This window comes from Nerophis lumbriciformis, linkage group LG27 (assembly GCF_033978685.3).
Source record: "Nerophis lumbriciformis linkage group LG27, RoL_Nlum_v2.1, whole genome shotgun sequence".
NCBI lineage: Eukaryota > Metazoa > Chordata > Actinopteri > Syngnathiformes > Syngnathidae > Nerophis > Nerophis lumbriciformis.
In genome coordinates, this window is record NC_084574.2 from 1,957,501 (window position 1) to 1,976,919 (window position 19,419).

General features: G+C 33.6%; 1 protein-coding gene across 2 annotated transcripts in view; it reads left to right on the top strand.

Annotated features, from left to right (window-relative positions):
- Positions 1-5,223: 5,223 nt before the first annotated feature.
- Positions 5,224-19,419, top strand: part of ern2 (endoplasmic reticulum to nucleus signaling 2) — a 62,617-nt gene continuing 48,421 nt past the window's right edge. For both annotated transcript variants that reach the window (XM_061923033.2, XM_061923034.2), the window contains exons 1-5: positions 5,224-5,459; positions 13,604-13,721; positions 18,051-18,084; positions 18,184-18,256; positions 18,324-18,396. In XM_061923033.2, the coding sequence (XP_061779017.2) occupies positions 5,349-5,459; positions 13,604-13,721; positions 18,051-18,084; positions 18,184-18,256; positions 18,324-18,396 (409 nt within the window). In that variant the 5' untranslated portion in view covers positions 5,224-5,348. The remainder of the gene's footprint in view (positions 5,460-13,603; positions 13,722-18,050; positions 18,085-18,183; positions 18,257-18,323; positions 18,397-19,419) is intronic.

The window sequence follows — 19,419 nt, forward strand, 5'->3', positions numbered from 1 at the left end:
AATTGATATTTTACATTTAGAAACTAACATCACTGTCGTAGTAAAAAAAAAAACAAGATATGTTGTCTGTCTGTTAGCCCTGCCACTTGTCCAGGGTAGACCCCACCTGAAGGATAGACTCCAGCACATATAAGTTGCGCTTAAAATCCTTTCATTTTCTCAAAAATCGACAGTGCGCCTTATAACCCGGTGCGCCTAATGCAAGGCATAATTCTGGTTGTGCTTACCAACCTCGAAGCAATTTTTTCTTGTACATGGTGTAATGATAAGTGTGACCAGTTGATGGCAGTCATACATAAGAAATACATGTAAACTGCAATATGACGCCAGTAAACAAACACCAAAACTTTAATAATTTCTGTGACTATCATTAGTACTTTAACTTATTTTTTATTTTTATTTTTTTTAATATCAAAGGAGCTACTGTGATGTGCTGCCACTCTTTCAGATGCATAAAACAAAAAATATATATATTTCTGAATTTTTAAAAAATATTTTATGCTCCTTTTTGTAAAAAAAAAAAAAAAAAAAATTTATTATGGGAAAAAAAACATTTTTTCCATAAACAAGTTGTAAAGTGAAATACTTTAGATGAGTCACTTACTTTAATAAGTCAATAATTCATAGCCTTATTATTTGACAGTTTTTCCCCCCCAAAACTCACACTATCCCTCCTTAGCTGAAAAACACACACACTCAAAAAAGTGTATAAGTCAGTCGTATTTTTATTTTTTAACTTTGAGTGCTTTTTTTTTTTTTTTTACTTTGAATGCTTTAAATTCTATCCACCTATCTACAGATATAAAGTTTGTTTATATTTTTATGTTTTATGCTCGAACAAAAACAAAACATTTTTTATGATGGGAAAAACACAAATGATGTATAATTTCCAAAAACGATTTGCAAAGTGGAATACTTTAGATGAGATAATTACAGCCTTTCAATAGGTCAATAATTCATAACACTGATTTTTATGCCTTATTTTTGGAACAATTAAATGTTTTCCCCAAAAAAACTCACTATCCCTCTTTAACTGAATAATGGTCATGCTCAAAAGAGTGTTAAAGGTAATATATTTTTAAAAATTGTATTATTTGACGCTTCAACATTTTTCAACAGTTTCAGACCTACAGTATCTATAGATATAAAGTTTTCATTAATTTGTAATATTAATTTTATATTTTATGCTCTCTTTGTAAAAAAATAAAAACATTTTATGATGGAGGAAAACCCCCAAAAGATGCAATAGTTGAATAACTGAGTTGCAAAGTGGAATACTTTAAATTAGGTAATTGCAGCCTTTATTAGGTCAGAGATTTAAAAACAACACTTATTTTGATGCATTATTATTTTGCCGAAAAAAGGACAAACTCTTAAAAAGCAAGTCATATATGATTTTTTTTTTAAATGTTTTAACTTTAAACGCTTCAAATTTTTCATCACTTTTAGACAATTTCTATAGATATAAAGTTATTATTTTTTAATGTTTTTTATGTTTATTTCTTTTGTAAAGAAAAAAAAATACATATATATTTGGAGATACATCTATCTATATAGAAACCAAACCATGTAGCTATTCAGCATCTTTGTATTCCCACTATGTGGATATTTAAACGGCTCCATGAGTGAAAGTCACCTTGCATACAGATTTAAAAAGCCTAAGAGCATTCAATATTTTATTTACACTATGTAAACATGTAAACCATACTTGCCAACCTTGAGACCTCCGATTTCGGGAGGTGGGGCGTGGGGGCGTGGTCGGGGGTGGGGCGGGGCGTGGATGGGGGCGTGGTTAAGAGGGGATGAGTATATTGACAGCTAGAATTCACCAAGTCAAATATTTCATATATATATATATATATATATATATATATATATATACATCCTGAAAATATGCAAACAAACTGTGTTTAGAGAATTGATACTTCAAACTTGCATAAATAAATCTTAAGGAATATAACATAACTTGGCTTCTGAGAGTTTCAAAATGTAATGAATAAAATGCTAAAGTTGTTGATAAACAAGCAATTATTTTAATAATCAAATATGGTCATTTTAAATGAATTATTATGATCATTTAAAATCAATTATTTCAAATATGTTTATTTTAATGTATAATTCTATGGCTGGATGTAATAAGGAGTCAGAAAAAATACAAATAAAAATACAATTAATTTTGATGTTTTTAGCAAAATATAGTAAAAACGTATTTAGTTTTTTTTTTTTTTAATTAATAAATATATTTATTTTTAGGTAAGATAAACATAATAATACAATTTATCTCTAGTCTGGATGATTTAGTTCTTGTCACCCTGTTGTCCTCCCGTCATAAAAAAAGGCTGTCCTCACTCAGGTCCGCATGGAGCTGGAGGGGGCGTGGCCTCCAGCTCCGGCTGAAAATCGGGAGAATATTTGTCCCGGGAGGTTTTCGGGAGAGGCGCTGAATTTCGGGAGTCTCCCGGAAAATTCGGGAGGGTTGGCAAGTATGATGTAAACTCGTTACATTAAAGTTAATTTTTAAGGTACAATAGATAATAAGAGACTATAGAAAATGTTAGGAATGACCTACTCTTTAAATTGTACTTGTACAAGTGGTCTTGTTTATAAACTATTACAGAAAGTAATGTCTTTTTTTTTAAAAGAAAAAAACATTTGAAAATTTCAGAAAACACAAAAACAATGGACTAAATATTTTACAATTTCAGAAAACACAAAAACAAAAGACTAAATATTTTACAATTACAGAAAACACAAAAACAAAAGACTAAAAACTTTACAACTACAGAAAACACAAAAACAAAAGACTAAAAACTTTACAACTACAGAAAACACAAAAACAAAAGACTAAAAACGTTACAATTACAGAAAACACAAAAACAAAAGACTAAAAACTTTACAATTACAGAAAACACAAAAACAAAAGACTAAATATTTTACAATTACATAAAACACAAAAACAAAAGACAAAAAATGTTACAACTACAGAAAACACAAAAACAAAAGACGAAAAACTTTACAATTACAGAAAACACAAAAACAAAAGACTAAAAACGTTACAATTACAGAAAACACAAAAACAAAAGACTAAAAACTTTACAATTACAGAAAACACAAAAACAAAAGACTAAAAACGTTACAATTACAGAAAACACAAAAACAAAAGACTAAATATTTTACAATTACATAAAACACAAAAACAAAAGACAAAAAATTTTACAACTACAGAAAACACAAAAACAAAAGACGAAAAACTTTACAATTACAGAAAACACAAAAACAAAAGACTAAAAACTTTACAATTACAGAAAACACAAAAACAAAAGACTAAAAACGTTACAATTACAGAAAACACAAAAACAAAAGACTAAAAACTTTACAATTACAGAAAACACAAAAACAAAAGACTAAATATTTTACAATTACATAAAACACAAAAACAAAAGACAAAAAATGTTACAACTACAGAAAACACAAAAACAAAAGACGAAAAACTTTACAATTACAGAAAACACAAAAACAAAAGACTAAAAACGTTACAATTACAGAAAACACAAAAACAAAAGACTAAAAACTTTACAATTACAGAAAACACAAAAACAAAAGACTAAAAACGTTACAATTACAGAAAACACAAAAACAAAAGACTAAATATTTTACAATTACATAAAACACAAAAACAAAAGACAAAAAATTTTACAACTACAGAAAACACAAAAACAAAAGACGAAAAACTTTACAATTACAGAAAACACAAAAACAAAAGACTAAAAACGTTACAATTACAGAAAACACAAAAACAAAAGACGAAAAACTTTACAATTACAGAAAACACAAAAACAAAAGACTAAAAACGTTACAATTACAGAAAACACAAAGACAAAAGACTAAAAACTTTACAATTACAGAAAACACAAACAAAAGACTAAAAACGTTACAATTACAGAAAACACAAAAACAAAAGACTAAAAACTTTACAACTACAGAAAACACAAAAACAAAAGACTAAATACTTTACAATTACAGAAAACACAAAAACAAAAGACTAAAAACTTTACAATTACAGAAAACACAAAAACAAAAGACTAAATATTTTACAATTACATAAAACACAAAAACAAAAGACAAAAAATTTTACAACTACAGAAAACACAAAAACAAAAGACGAAAAACTTTACAATTACAGAAAACACAAAAACAAAAGACTAAAAACGTTACAATTACAGAAAACACAAAAACAAAAGACTAAAAACTTTACAATTACAGAAAACACAAACAAAAGACTAAAAACGTTACAATTACTGAAAACACAAAAACAAAAGACTAAAAACTTTACAACTACAGAAAACACAAAAACAAAAGACTAAATACTTTACAATTACAGAAAACACAAAAACAAAAGACTAAAAACTTTACAATTACAGAAAACACAAAAACAAAAGACGAAAAACTTTACAACTACAGAAAACACAAAAACAAAAGACGAAAAACTTTACAATTACAGAAAACCCAAAAGCCGATACAACGATCACAGATTGACAGCTGAATCAGCCAATCAGTGTTCAGCTGAGTGAGTAAACAAAGACGTGGCGGATGTGGTCAGTGATTGGCTGATTTAGCTGTCAATCTGGGATTTGGGACATTCTGTTTCCGGTTTATAAAATTGTAAATTGTTTGAATTTTGATGTGTTTTGTGACATTTTAAAGTGCTTTGTCTTTCGTATTTCGTCCTTTATTTAGTCTCCTTTAATTGCAGGCCACCGTAGATGATAGTTCTGTCACTATCGATCTTTGTTGTTGTTTTTATCCAATTGATTTTATTGTTTTGATTTTGTACGGTGTCCTTGAGTGCCCAGAAAGGCGCTTTATAAATAAAATGTATTATTATTATTAGTGGTCTTCAATTTTGAAGTTGTTTGCATAAAATTAACTGAACAAAAAACCACACAAACAGACCCCGTTTGTTTGCGAAAGGCTGCGCGGGGTATTATTGTGTGGCACAAAGCAAAGAAAGACTTTTGTCTACCACTTTCTGTTGCACATAAAAGACGCCCTGTTGCATTGCCCTGCTGTCTGTTTCCACGTGTTCCAGGCACTTCTCAAAACCCCACCCCCTTTATTTCTTATCCGCTCTCCCATTGGTTCAGCGCCCTGTCAGTCAAACGTACGGTCCCAGAAATACGGGTGCCGCCCCCCCCCCCCCCCCTGTGCTCGTCGTGACGTCACTCGTTCGTCCCCAACACGGAAATGAGGATTACGGAGCGTCGCGGAGATGAGTTTAAAGTGTTCTAAAACATCAACATGTCCGCCTCTTGGGGTTGCAGACGGTCAGTTTGAGTGGACGTCGACGCATGGACAACAAGGAAGGGAGGAGGGACTCCACCTTTGAGTTGAAAGCTGCCGTCGTCATGTTGCTGCTGCTGTGTCTTCTCCTGGCCTGGAACAAGCTGCAACTCTCACAGGTCAACTTTCTGTCTACTTTCCTCTTCTTCTGCTCATATTCTTTCTCTTCCAGCACTTGGGTTGCGTTTCACTGTCGCTATTTCAGCCTTCGCTGGCTTAAAAGTGACAAAACCTCTTAAAGCCCAAGCTGTTTGTTTACATGCTTCTTTTTTTTAATTTCTCTTTGCTATTTGGGCTTATTGGACCCTAATTAGAATAAAAACTAAGAATCATCTTTTGATATGATGCACTTAGTCCATAAGTACACAAACGTGTACTTCATGTTTAGTGACATGCTAATTCTTATTTTTGACACTTTTTTCCCCTCCAAATTCCATTGTATGTTATACTCTTCTGACACCACCAGATGGCAGTATAAGTGTCCACATAAGTGGCCATAAGACCCAAATTCAGTAGTGTACACAATTTTGGAAATAAGAGCTAAAAGGTGCTGTCCACGCATGTGGCCACTAAGCCTTTAGAGCAGGCCTGGGCATTTATTTTGACTCGGGGGCCAAATTTCAAGAAAAAAAAATGTGTCTGGGGACCGGTATATCTATTTTTAGGAACACTAATACAAAACCTCACAATTGATTGAATGCTAAAAACAGACCACCTTAAAGAACGGAATGGAATTTAACTTTTTTTTTTACTGAATTAGACACCCAGAATTAGTGATGGGTTGATGAGGCGTCATGAAGCGTTTCGACACATTGCAAAACTGTATTGATACTGTGTCGATACTGTGTCACTAAATACTGACATCTGCTGGACATTAAAAATCCCTACAGGCAACCTATGGACCGACTCAACTGACACTGATTTGATGCCCTAGTACAGGGGTCACCAACCTTTTTGAAACCAAAAACTACTTCTTGGGTACTGATTAATGCGAAGGGCTACCAGTTTGATACACACTTAAATAAATAAATATATTGTCATTTGTAAGTTACACGTAAGTGTGATTTAAACAAGAATAGCTAAATAAATACATTTATATATATAAAAAAATGGGTATTTCTGTCTGTCATTCCGTCGTACATTTTTTTTTTCCTTTTACGGAAGGTTTTTTGTAGAGAATAAATGCTGAAAAAAAACAATTAATTGAACGGTTTAAAAGAGGAGAAAACACGAAAAAAATTAAAATAACATTTTCAATTTCGACTCTTTAAAATTCAAAATTCAACCGACAAAAAGAAGAGAAAAACTAGCTAATTTGAATCTTTTTGAAAAAATAAAAAAAATAATTTATGGAACATCATTAGTAATTTTTCCTGATTAAGATACATTTTAGAATTTTGATGACATGTTTTAAATTGGTTAAAATCCAATCTGCACTTTGTTAGAATATTTAACAAATTGGACCAAGCTATATTTCTAACAAAGACAAATCAGTATTTCTTCTAGATTTTCCAGAACAAAAATTTTAAAAGAAATTCAAAATACTTTGAAATAAGATTTAAATTTGATTCTACAGATTTTCTAGATTTGCCAGAATAATTTTTTTGAATTTTAATCATAGTAAGTTTGAAGAAATATTTCGCAAATATTCTTCGTCGAAAAACCAGAAGCTAAAATATTTATTATTCTTTACAATAAAAAAAAAAATTTTTTACTTGAACATTGATTTAAATTGTCAGGAAAGAAGAGGAAGAAATTTAAAAGGTAAAAAGGTATATTTGTTTAAAAATCCTAAAATCATTTTTAAGGTTGTATTTTTTCTCTAAAATTGTATTTCTAAAAGTAATAAGAAGCAAAGTAAAAAATAAATGAATTTATTTAAACAAGTGAAGACCCATCCATCCATCCATTTCCTACCGCTTATTCCAAGTGAAGACCAAGTCTTTAAAATATTTTCTTGGATTTTCAAATTCTATTTGAGTTTTGTCTCTTTTAGAATTAAAAATGTCGAGCAAAGCGAGACCAGCTTGCTAGTAAATAAATACAATTTAAAAAATAGAGGCAGCTCACTGGTAAGTGCTGCTCTTTGAGCTATTTTTAGAACAGGCCAGCGGGCGACTGATCTGGTCCTTACGGGCTACCTGGTGACCGCGGGCACCGCGTTGGTGACCCCTGCCCTAGTATATACAATAATATAAACCAAGTCATTATATTTCATTTAGGATTATTTCATATCTTCATTTAAATAAAAATATATTTTTATCTTTTTTAGATACAGTCAATAAATAATGTGAACATGTATCATAAATTGGAAATCTAAGAGAACGTGTTGTGGATGATTGTGGACTGGGAATTTTTTTAATTTAATTTTTTTAAATTTTTATTAAAAAAAATTTAAAAAAGTTTTTCCGACGTATTACATTTTAGACGATTTCTCTTAGTTATTATTTCTCCGGCTGTAGAAAAGAGCCGCTCACAGGGCACAGAGGAGGCGTCAGTGCGACACAGTTGGCGTATCGGTCACGTGACCAAAACAGCTCATGATCGGTCACGTGACTTTCTAAAAGCGGTACGCGCACCGACACAGGGTTACGCTCTATGAGCTTGACGCATGCGCCGATTCATCGGTGTTACCGGACCCATCACTACCCAGAATGTACCGGTACATGAAAATAAAGAATGTGGGATTTACAATATTAACTATGAAGGATAAAAGACTGAAAATTGACAACATATGAACGTCACACACCCTCTCCATCCACATGTTTTACAATCAAGCGAAACGCAACAAACATAGCGAAATATGAACGCAAAAAAACCAAAAGTAAACCCACCTACAATCTAATATATCTGATATATCACTAAGCTTTAGAACTTTGTTGTAAAAATCTCCTTCCGCGTCTGTCCCTGACACCCACATTTCAGGCTGGCCGCTCTGGAAACACTCAGTTACTAGTTAGATTACCATAGTAACTAATTAGATGACCATAGTAACTAGTATATCATGCAAAATTGCAGATTCCAAGCATTGAAATACTTTGTATAGTTGAAGACTTACGGTCATTAGAAAAGATGAGTGCACATCATAATGGCAGCTACACTTTACATCTTAAAGATGTATAGATATTATTTGGGAATGTCCGGCGATCCAGATTGAAAAGCTTAATGGGCCGCATGTGGCCCCCGGGCTTTAATTTGCCCAGGTTTGCTTTAGAGGTTTTAAAACAGAGCTGGGCAAATATTTTGACTCGGGGGCCACATTTAGCTACATTTAGGTACATTTAGCTGTACAAATCTGCTGTACAGTATGTGTGTTGGGGTCCCCTTTTTATTTCAAGAACGCTAATACCAGAAGTCCCAATGTCCCGTCGAGCAGTGTTTTTCAACCACTGTGCCGTGAGATATTGTCTGTTGTGCCGTGGGAAATTATGCAACTAATTGGTCCAAAAAATATTTTTTGCAAATCAATAATTATAATCTGCAAATAATGTGCCGCTGCTTAGTGTCTGTGCTGTGTAGAACTCGGCAGGGCAACCACGTAATACTCCATGTCAGTAGGTGGCAGCAGGTAGTTATTGCTTTGTAAATGTCGGGTGACATGACGATGGTTTGTTGTGATCCAAATATGCAGACCACGTCGTGCAGGTAAAAAGGTATGTAATGCTTAAACCAAAAATTAGCAAAAGGAAAAGTTATGCAAGACGAAAGTAAAACTGAACTGGCTACAAAGTAAACAGAAACAGAATGCTGGACGACAGCAAAAACTTACGGCGTCCGCAAAGTACGTCCGCACATGACGTGACAATCAACAATGTCCTCGCAAAGAAGGGTAGTGACAACTTAAATAGCCTTGCTTGCTAACACAAAGTAGGTGCGGGGAATAGCGCTCAAAGGAAGACATGAAGCTGCTACAGGAAATCACCAACAAAACAAGAAGGGCCACCAAACTAACAGCGCAAGACAAGCACTAAAGTACAGGGAAACACCAACAAACTCAAAATAAGGCACGACGACCTGGTGGAGTTAAAATTTTTTAACGTTTTTTGCTGGTGGTGTGCCTCCGTATTTTTTAATGAAAAATTGCCTCAAAAAAGGTTGAAAAACACTGCCGTAGAGGTCTAAAAAAAGTTATGACAGACCACCTCCAAAAAAAAACGGAACGGAATTTTACAGTTTTTTACTGAATGGGACACCCAAATCGTACATGAAAATAAAGAAAGTGTGATTTACAATATTACCTATGAACAATAAAACACTGAATATTAACAACATATTTTACTTCTCAAACCAACTTCTTGATTGACATCTTTTACAATCAAGCAAAACACAACAACAATGTAACAAACAGCAAAATATGAATGCAAAGGGTAATAAACATCTACAATATGATATATTATCACTTTTATGCAGAAATTTGTAGTAAAAATGTGCTTCTGCATCTGTTCCTGACACAAGTGCCCACTCTGTTTTGTTCCTGGCCTGAGCTGCTGTGACCTAGATTACCCTAATAACTTCTATAACACTCAAAAGTGCAGATTTCAACCATTTAAATACTTTCTATAGTTCGAGACTTACAGTCATTTCAATTTGATGTTAAAGGTCTAAAAGAGTTATGTAGAACGTCCGGCGGGCCGGATTGAACATCTCAATGGGCCGCATGTGGCCCCCGGGCCCTATTTTGCCCAGGTTTGGTTTAAAAGGACAAAATGGATGACATCATCATCACACAACTTGACACACTTTGTTGTTCATGACACTTGCCATCCGGTTGTAGGTAAACATGAACACACACACACACACACACGCACATGCGCGCGCGTGTAATGTTTTAGGAAGGAGGGGTGTGTGGAAGGATATCCTGCTAAATGAGGAACTCGGTACACACACACACACACTCACACACACACACACGCACACACACACTCTTGTATTTGTTACCTTCTTGAGACCTGAGGAAAATGCCTCCCTCTTTAGGACCAGCCTTTCTAGATATATAAAGATGTGTATTTACAACATTAATAATATATACATACTATGCAAATATATAAAAAAAAGAAGCTTGTTGTGAAAAATGAGTTGGAATTTCCAAGAAAAAGGTCACAATTTCACAAGAAAAACTTAGAAGTTTGGTAGTATTATAATAAAAGTCGTAATTTTACTCAATAACAGTCGCAATTTTACAAGAAAAGCTTAAAAAATTGGCAATTTTATTAACATTTTTATTTATATTATTCACATGTGAATAATGCTGTATAATAGACTGTATTTATATTATTCAAATGTGAATAATGCTGTATAATAGACTGTATTTATATTATTCACATGTGAATAATGCTGTATAATAGACTGTATTTATATTATTCACATGTGAATAATGCTGTATAATAGACTATTTATATTATTCAAATGTGAATAATGCTGTATAATAGACTGTATTTATATTATTCACATGTGAATAATAGACTGTATTTATATTATTCACATGTGAATAATGCTGTATAATAGACTGTATTTATATTATTCACATGTGAATAATGCTGTATAATAGACTGTATTTATATTATTCACATGTGAATAATGCTGTACAATAGACTGTATTTATGTTTTTCACATGTGTATAATGCTGTATAATAGACGGTATTTATATTATTCACATGTGAATAATGCTGTAAATAGACTGTATTTATATTATTCACATGTGAATAATGCTGTTCTAGACTGTATTTGTATTATTCACATGTGAATAATGCTGTATAATAGACTGTATTTATATTATTCACATGTGAATAATGCTGTATAATAGACTATTTGTATTATTCACATGTGAATAATGCTGTAAATAGACTGTATTTATATTATTCACATGTGAATAATGCTGTATAATAGACTATTTATATTATTCACATGTGAATAATGCTGTATAATAGACTGTATTTATATTATTCACATGTGAATAATAGACTGTATTTATATTATTCACATGTGAATAATGCTGTATAATAGACTGTATTTATATTATTCACATGTGAATAATGCTGTATAATAGACTGTATTTATATTATTCACATGTGAATAATGCTGTATAATAGACTGTATTTATATTATTCACATGTGAATAATGCTGTATAATAGACTGTATTTATGTTTTTCATATGTGTATAATGCTGTATAATAGACTGTATTTGTATTATTCACATGTGAATAATGCTGTAAATAGACTGTATTTATATTATTCACATGCGAATAATGCTGTATAATAGACTGTATTTATATTATTCACATGTGTATAATGCTGTATATTAGACTGTATTTATATTATTCAAATGTGAATAATGCTGTATAATAGACTGTATTTATATTATTCACATGTGAATAATGCTGTATAGTAGACTGTATTTATGTTTTTCACATGTGTATAATGCTGTATAATAGACTGTATTTGTATTATTCGCATGTGAATAAGGCTGTAAATAGACTGTATTTATATTATTCACATGTGAATAATGCTGTTCTAGACTGTATTTATATTATTCACATGTGAATAATGCTGCATAATAGACTGTATTTATATTATTCACATGTGAATAATGCTGTATAATAGACTGTATTTATATTATTCACATGTGAATAATGCTGTATAATAGACTGTATTTGTATTATTCACATGTGAATAATGCTCTAAATAGACTGTATTTATATTATTCACATGTGAATAATGCTGTATAATAGACTATTTATATTATTCACATGTGCATAATGCTGTATAATAGACTATTTATATTATTCAAATGTGAATAATGCTGTATAATAGACTGTATTTATATTATTCACATGTGAATAATAGACTGTATTTATATTATTCACATGTGAATAATGCTGTATAATAGACTGTATTTATATTATTCACATGTGAATAATGCTGTATAATAGACTGTATTTATATTATTCACATGTAAATAATGCTGTATAATAGACTGTATTTATATTATTCACATGTGAATAATGCTGTATAATAGACTGTATTCATATTATTCACATGTGAATAATGCTGTATAATAGACTGTATTTATATTATTCACGTGTAAACAATACCTAAGTGTTTATTGTGAGTGAACTGTGGTGCTGAATTTCCCCCAGGGATCAGTAAAGTACTTTCTATTCTATTCCAAAAGAGTCGTAATTTTACTCGACAAAAGTCGAAAAAAGAAAACTTTAAAATTTTGGCAATATTATGATAATAATCGGAATTTTACTTGGCAAAATTATGACAAAAGTCATAAATGTCACTATTTTTACAAGAACAACCAAAACATTGGCAATATTGTGATACAAGTCAGAATTTTATGACAAATGTCACCATTTTACATTAAAATAATATTTTAACATAAAGTAATAATTTTATGAGAAAATATTGCAATATTACAGAAACAGAAAGAATATGAGAAATTGTTCCCATTTTTATAAGAAAAAAAGTCGACAAATTGTGAGAAAAATATTTATTTTAGTTCATTTATTGATTTATTTTTTTGTTGTTGTAATTGGTTTTTAATCTTCATTATTTACTTCAAGTTATTACAGTCTGTCTCTATATACATATTTATTTAATTTTCTGTATACATTTTGGCCAAAGGGGCGCATTTCAATTTCTTACACACACTTGTTATTACATATGTTGGCCAGAGTGGGAGCACTTCCAATTTATACACGCACTTGTTATTTCATATGTTGACCAGAGGGGGAGCACTTTTACAATCGACACACAGTCAATTTGAAGAATTCTTCTTTTTTCGGACCACCCTCATTTTGACAGATTTCACCAGCAGGGGTGCAAATGAAATCTCTACTTTTATTTTTTTGTAATGTGCTTAAGGCCGATGACAAAGGAGTCAGGGACCACAGATGGCCCCTGTGCTGCACTTTGGGCAACCCAACTGTAGAAGCTAACTGCTAATGGCCACTATAGTCTTAGTAGCGTAGTGTATTTGTTCATCCTATGGTCCCATATGGGACACGGGCTGTCTTACGTCAGCACCAGAAGTCGTAAAAACAGCTGTTCACCTGGCGGGTTTTTTCGGGGATGAATAGGGAAGTCCTTCTTTAGCTGCAGTCTTGTTTTATCATATATTGCTGCCTTCGCACCTGTCAATGTTTACTTTTGTATGCACATTAAATCAACAAAAAAAATCCTGACTTTGGAGCAATGTTCACGGACTCTAGTATTTAGCCTGCACACACTGATGATTCTCTCTTTGTTGGACATCAGGTTGCAGGGGTCAAGGCCGTCACCCTCCCAGAATCCCTTCTGTTTGTTTCCACACTGGATGGAAGTCTGCACGCTGTCTCCAAACAGACCGGAGACATCAAATGGACTTTAAGAGAAGGTTTGAGTGCTACTAAAAGTTGCTTTTTTATATAGTGCAACCTGGAGTTAGGAACGTAATTGTATTGTAAATGGAAAATATGGTATAGTGAAGCATAGTTACCCATAAGAATGAATGTAGATGTGAATAATACCTGTATGTTCCATCCTTGACAAAAATCCCTATTTAGTGAAGGTTTGTTTATTTTGAATACAACACAACGTTCTTTACAGCAGGGATTCTTAACCTTTTTTGACCTCGAGACTCAACTTTTTTACTACAAATGGGCTGGGGCCTACTCAAATACACTGAATTAGTTATCGTGCTCTTGTATGTTGTGCTCAAATAAATATAATTATTAGTGCTAACTAAACTGTCAATAAAAATAAAAGCTTGGGTGAAATTTCCGGATGAAGCTAAAATCAACTTTTACAGGTAAAACTTTTGAATGCACATGTCCAACTGTTCAATGTTTCACTCCTTTTTGTTCAATTGGAATTTGGTATGTGAACAGTCCTCTTCATTATACATTTGTTGACATCACAAGATCAAGACCACACCAAACAATTAGGGGAAACAGGATGTTCTCAGTGAAGCCGAGGAGAACAAACTTTATCCAGCAAAGGCCATATTTTGTACCGTATTTTTCGGACTATAAGTCGCAGTTTTTTTCATAGTTTGGCCGGGCTCCAGTGCGACTTGTGTTTTTTTTCTTTTTTCTTATGCATTTTCGGCAGGTGCGATTTATACTCCGGTGCGAATTATACTCCGAAAAATACGGTACATTAAATTTACTGAATCCAATACATTGTAGGTCAATAACTGGGTGTAGGATTGTCCAAAAAAAAAATTGATTTTTAATTAATCACAATTCTTGTTCTTTATGTGGGATCTGTACTGAGGATGTCGTTGTGGCTTGTGCAGCCCTTTGAGACACTTGTGATTTAGGGCTATATAAATAAACATTGATTGATTGATTGATTATTTGCAATGATTCGTAATCGATTTAAAAAAAAAAAGTTTTCTAAAAAATATATATATAATTTTTTGATAATTTTTATATATATATATATATATATATATATATATATATATATATATATATATATATATATAAATTTTTAATTTTTAATTTTTAGATAATTTATATATATATATATACAGGTAAAAGCCAGTAAATTAGAATATTTTGAAAAACTTGATTTATTTCAGTAATTGCATTCAAAAGGTGTAACTTGTACATTATATTTATTCATTGCACACAGACTGATGCATTCAAATGTTTATTTCATTTAATTTTGATGATTTGAAGTGGCAACAAATGAAAATCCAAAATTCCGTGTCACAAAATTAGAATATTACTTAAGACTAATACAAAAAAGGGATTTTTAGAAATGTTGGCCAACTGAAAAGTATGAAAATGAAAAATATGAGTATGTACAATATTCAATACTTGGTTGGAGCTCCTTTTGCCTGAATTACTGCGTTAATGCGGCGTGGCATGGAGTCGATGAGTTTCTGGCACTGCTCAGGTGTTATGAGAGCCCAGGTTGCTCTGATAGTGGCCTTCAACTCTTCTGCGTTTTTGGGTCTGGCATTCTGCATCTTCCTTTTCACAATACCCCACAGATTTTCTATGGGGCTAAGGTCAGGGGAGTTGGCGGGCCAATTTAGAACAGAAATACCATGGTCCGTAAACCAGGCACGGGTAGATTTTGCGCTGTGTGCAGGCGCCAAGTCCTGTTGGAACTTGAAATCTCCATCTCCATAGAGCAGGTCAGCAGCAGGAAGCATGAAGTGCTCTAAAACTTGCTGGTAGACGGCTGCGTTGACCCTGGATCTCAGGAAACAGAGTGGACCGACACCAGCAGATGACATGGCACCCCAAACCATCACCCAACCATGCAAATTTTGCATTTCCTTTGGAAATCGAGGTCCCAGAGTCTGGAGGAAGACAGGAGAGGCACAGGATCCACGTTGCCTGAAGTCTAGTGTAAAGTTTCCACCATCAGTGATGGTTTGGGGTGCCATGTCATCTGCTGGTGTCGGTCCACTCTGTTTCCTGAGATTCAGGGTCAACGCAGCCGTCTACCAGCAAGTTTTAGAGCACTTCATGCTTCCTGCTGCTGACCTGCTCTATGGAGATGGAGATTTCAATTTCCAAAAGGACTTGGCGCCTGCACACAGCGCAAAATCTACCCGTGCCTGGTTTACGGACCATGGTATTTCTGTTCTAAATTGGCCCGCCAACTCCCCTGACCTTAGCCCCATAGAAAATCTGTGGGGTATTGTGAAAAGGAAGATGCAGAATGCCAGACCCAAAAACGCAGAAGAGTTGAAGGCCACTATCAGAGCAACCTGGGCTCTCATAACACCTGAGCAGTGCCAGAAACTCATCGACTCCATGCCACGCCGCATTAACGCAGTAATTGAGGCAAAAGGAGCTCCAACCAAGTATTGAGTATTGTACATGCTCATATTTTTCATTTTCATACTTTTCAGTTGGCCAACATTTCTAAAAATCCCTTTTTTGTATTAGCCTTAAGTAATATTCTAATTTTGTGACACACGGAATTTTGGATTTTCATTTGTTGCCACTTCAAATCATCAAAATTAAATGAAATAAACATTTGAATGCATCAGTCTGTGTGCAATGAATAAATATAATGTACAAGTTACACCTTTTGAATGCAATTACTGAAATAAATCAAGTTTATCAAAATATTCTAATTTACTGGCTTTTACCTGTGTGTGTGTGTGTGTGTGTGTGTGTGTGTGTGTGTGTGTGTGTGTGTGTGTGTGTGTGTGTGTGTGTGTGTGTGTGTGTGTGTGTGTGTGTGTGTGTGTGTGTGTGTGTGTGTGTGTGTGTGTGTGTGTGTGTATATATATATATATATATACACATATTTTTAATTTTTAATTTTTAGATAATTTATAAATAATAAAACAAATTTAATTTTCCCTCAGGGATTAATAAAGTTTTTCTGATTTTGATTCTGATTCTGAAATTATTTATATATTACTGTCCTGTTCAGCCAGTCAGACCATTCATATAGTTGATGTAGATGCCCATATCTGCTGTACACATTTACTTTAGAAAAGAGAAGTGTTGGATACTTGCATTGTTGCCCTATTTGGATTTTACTTTATTAAATGTTTAGGTAGAATTTGACTAAACATAAACAGTTTTCTTTTAAGTAGTATAAAAATTCATCAGAGCTGTTTATCTATTTCAGTATTTTTCAACCACTGTGCCGCAGCACACTAGTGTGCCGTGAGATACAGTCTGGTGTGCCGTGGGAGATTATCTAATTTCACCTATTAGGGTTAAAAATATTTTTTGCAAACCATTAATTATAATCCCAAAAAAATGTGCCGTTGTTGAGTGTCTGTACTGTCTGGAGATTGGCAGACTTACCACGTTATACTCTTCCATATCAGTAGGTGGCAGCAGGTAGCTAATTGCTTTGTAGATGTCGGAAACAGCGGGAGGCAGTGTGCAGGTAAAAAGGTATCTAATGCTTAAACCAAAAATAAACAAGAGGTGAGTGTCCCTAAGAAAAGGCATTGAAGCTTAGGGAAGGCTATGCAGAACGAGACTAAAACTGAACTGGCTACAAAGTAAACAAAAACAGAATGCTGGACGACAGCAAAGACTTACTGTGGAGCAAAGACAGCGTCCACAAAGTACATCCGAACATGACATGACAATCAACAATGTCCCCACAAAGAAGGATAAAAACAACTGAAATATTCTTGATTGCTAAAACAAAGCAGGTGTGGGGAATAGCGGTCAAGGAAGACATGAAACTGCTACGGGAAAATACCAAAAAAAGAGAAAAAGACACCAAAATAGTAGCGCGAGGCAAGAAGTAAAACACTACACACAGGAAAACAGCAAAAAAGTCCAAATAAATCAGGGTGTGATGTGACAGGTGGTGACAGTGCACCTACTTTGAGACAAGAGCTATAGTGAGGCATGCTTGGTTATGTTTTAAAGTCATATCCAACAATTGCGACAACGACTTTTTACTGTCAACTGAGTTTCATTTTTTAATGATTTCTCCTGGTGGTGTGCCTCCGCATTTTTTCAATGCAAAAAATGTGACTTGGCTGAAAAAAGTTGAAAAACACTGATCTATTTTATAGAGGAATGTAGTTAATCATAGAACTGGCACCCAATGTTATTAACAAAAAGTATTGATTTTGAATCAAGAATTGTTTTGATTCGAAATCGATTTTCAATTGAATCATACCCCCCAGAATCAAATCAAATCATTACTTTTTATTTTTATTTTTATTTTTTATTTTTCCAAATCATTAATTGAAAAGTTGTGCTTGTTTTTCCAGACCCCATTATTCAAGTGCCTCTCTACCTAACTGAGTGCGTCTCTCTCACACACACACACACACACACATTTACAACATTTCTTATCAATCCTCCCCTCTAATAAGTATGTTATTGCCTTCTCTGTGGTTTTAGACCAGGTTTTCTCCCAGACCCCAACGATGGCAGCTTATACATTCTCGGTGGGAAGCACAAAGAAGGTCTAATGGTAAGAATCAAGGTTTAATATCTCCTTGTGTTCAGTTTGTAACTTCCTGATTGTGAATCTTTTCCAGAAACTTCCATTCACCATCCCAGAGCTTGTTCAGTCAGCGCCGTGCAGGAGTTCTGATGGTGTCCTCTATACAGGTAAAATGCACATAACCAACACATTTCGCTCATCCGACCAATCCAAACCACACTTCTCTCCATTCATGTAGCCGTCTACCTATTCACAACCACCCACCACTGAAACCCCCAAGGTGTGCACCCAACATACCAGCAGAACCATCTACAATTGAATGGTCTTCATCAGTGCAATGGCCCACACAATAGGGCTGCATGATTATGAGAAAAAACACCATTGTGATTTTTCTTTGAATTTTATATTTTAGATATATATAAATGCAAAAAAAATGCGAAAATAAGTGAAGGAAGACATGTTACTTTTAGACTGTCAATCAACATATTATTGTCTCAAGGCGCCACACATTAGAATGACATGCAATAATTTGCTTTGGAAAATATTTGGCTTGATGCAAACAGACTCAGAGCTTTTGTCTACATCAGAGTTCTCCACACTATTTCAGCAGGCGTGCTACTTTTTAAACGACCAAGTCGAGGTAATCTATCTCATATATACATATACACATACCTGCCAACTACTCCGGTTTTCCCGTAATTAGTACGGTTTTCATCAACCTATTCCGGGTTACGGTTGCAGTGATAAAAAATACGGTTTTTCATTAATTAAAAAAAGAATTTTTTTTTAAATGCGCGAGGCTATTTATAGCACCGCTGCCAAGCACGAGGCATTGTTTCCAAACGAGCGAACGATCATGGAATCAGCCGGAGAAAAATCGCAAACGAGTCTTAAACCGAAAAGAAAACTGCAGTCATTCCGTGAAGAATATTCAAAAGCCTATCCGGGAATAATTATCCGTTCCAAAAAGGGTGAAAACTACGCGAATTGCAGACAAGATTTTTCGATTGGACACGGAGGAATTAGCGATGTAAAAGACCACGTTGGGACAAAAAAACACAAGTCTAATGCCGTTGCTAGCGATACAAGTGGAAAACTTTCAACGTTTTTCGGATTTTAGCCACAAAAAGGTAATGACACCAATGTTATCTATTGGAATTGTTTAGTACTGTTATACTGTTAAAAGTGTT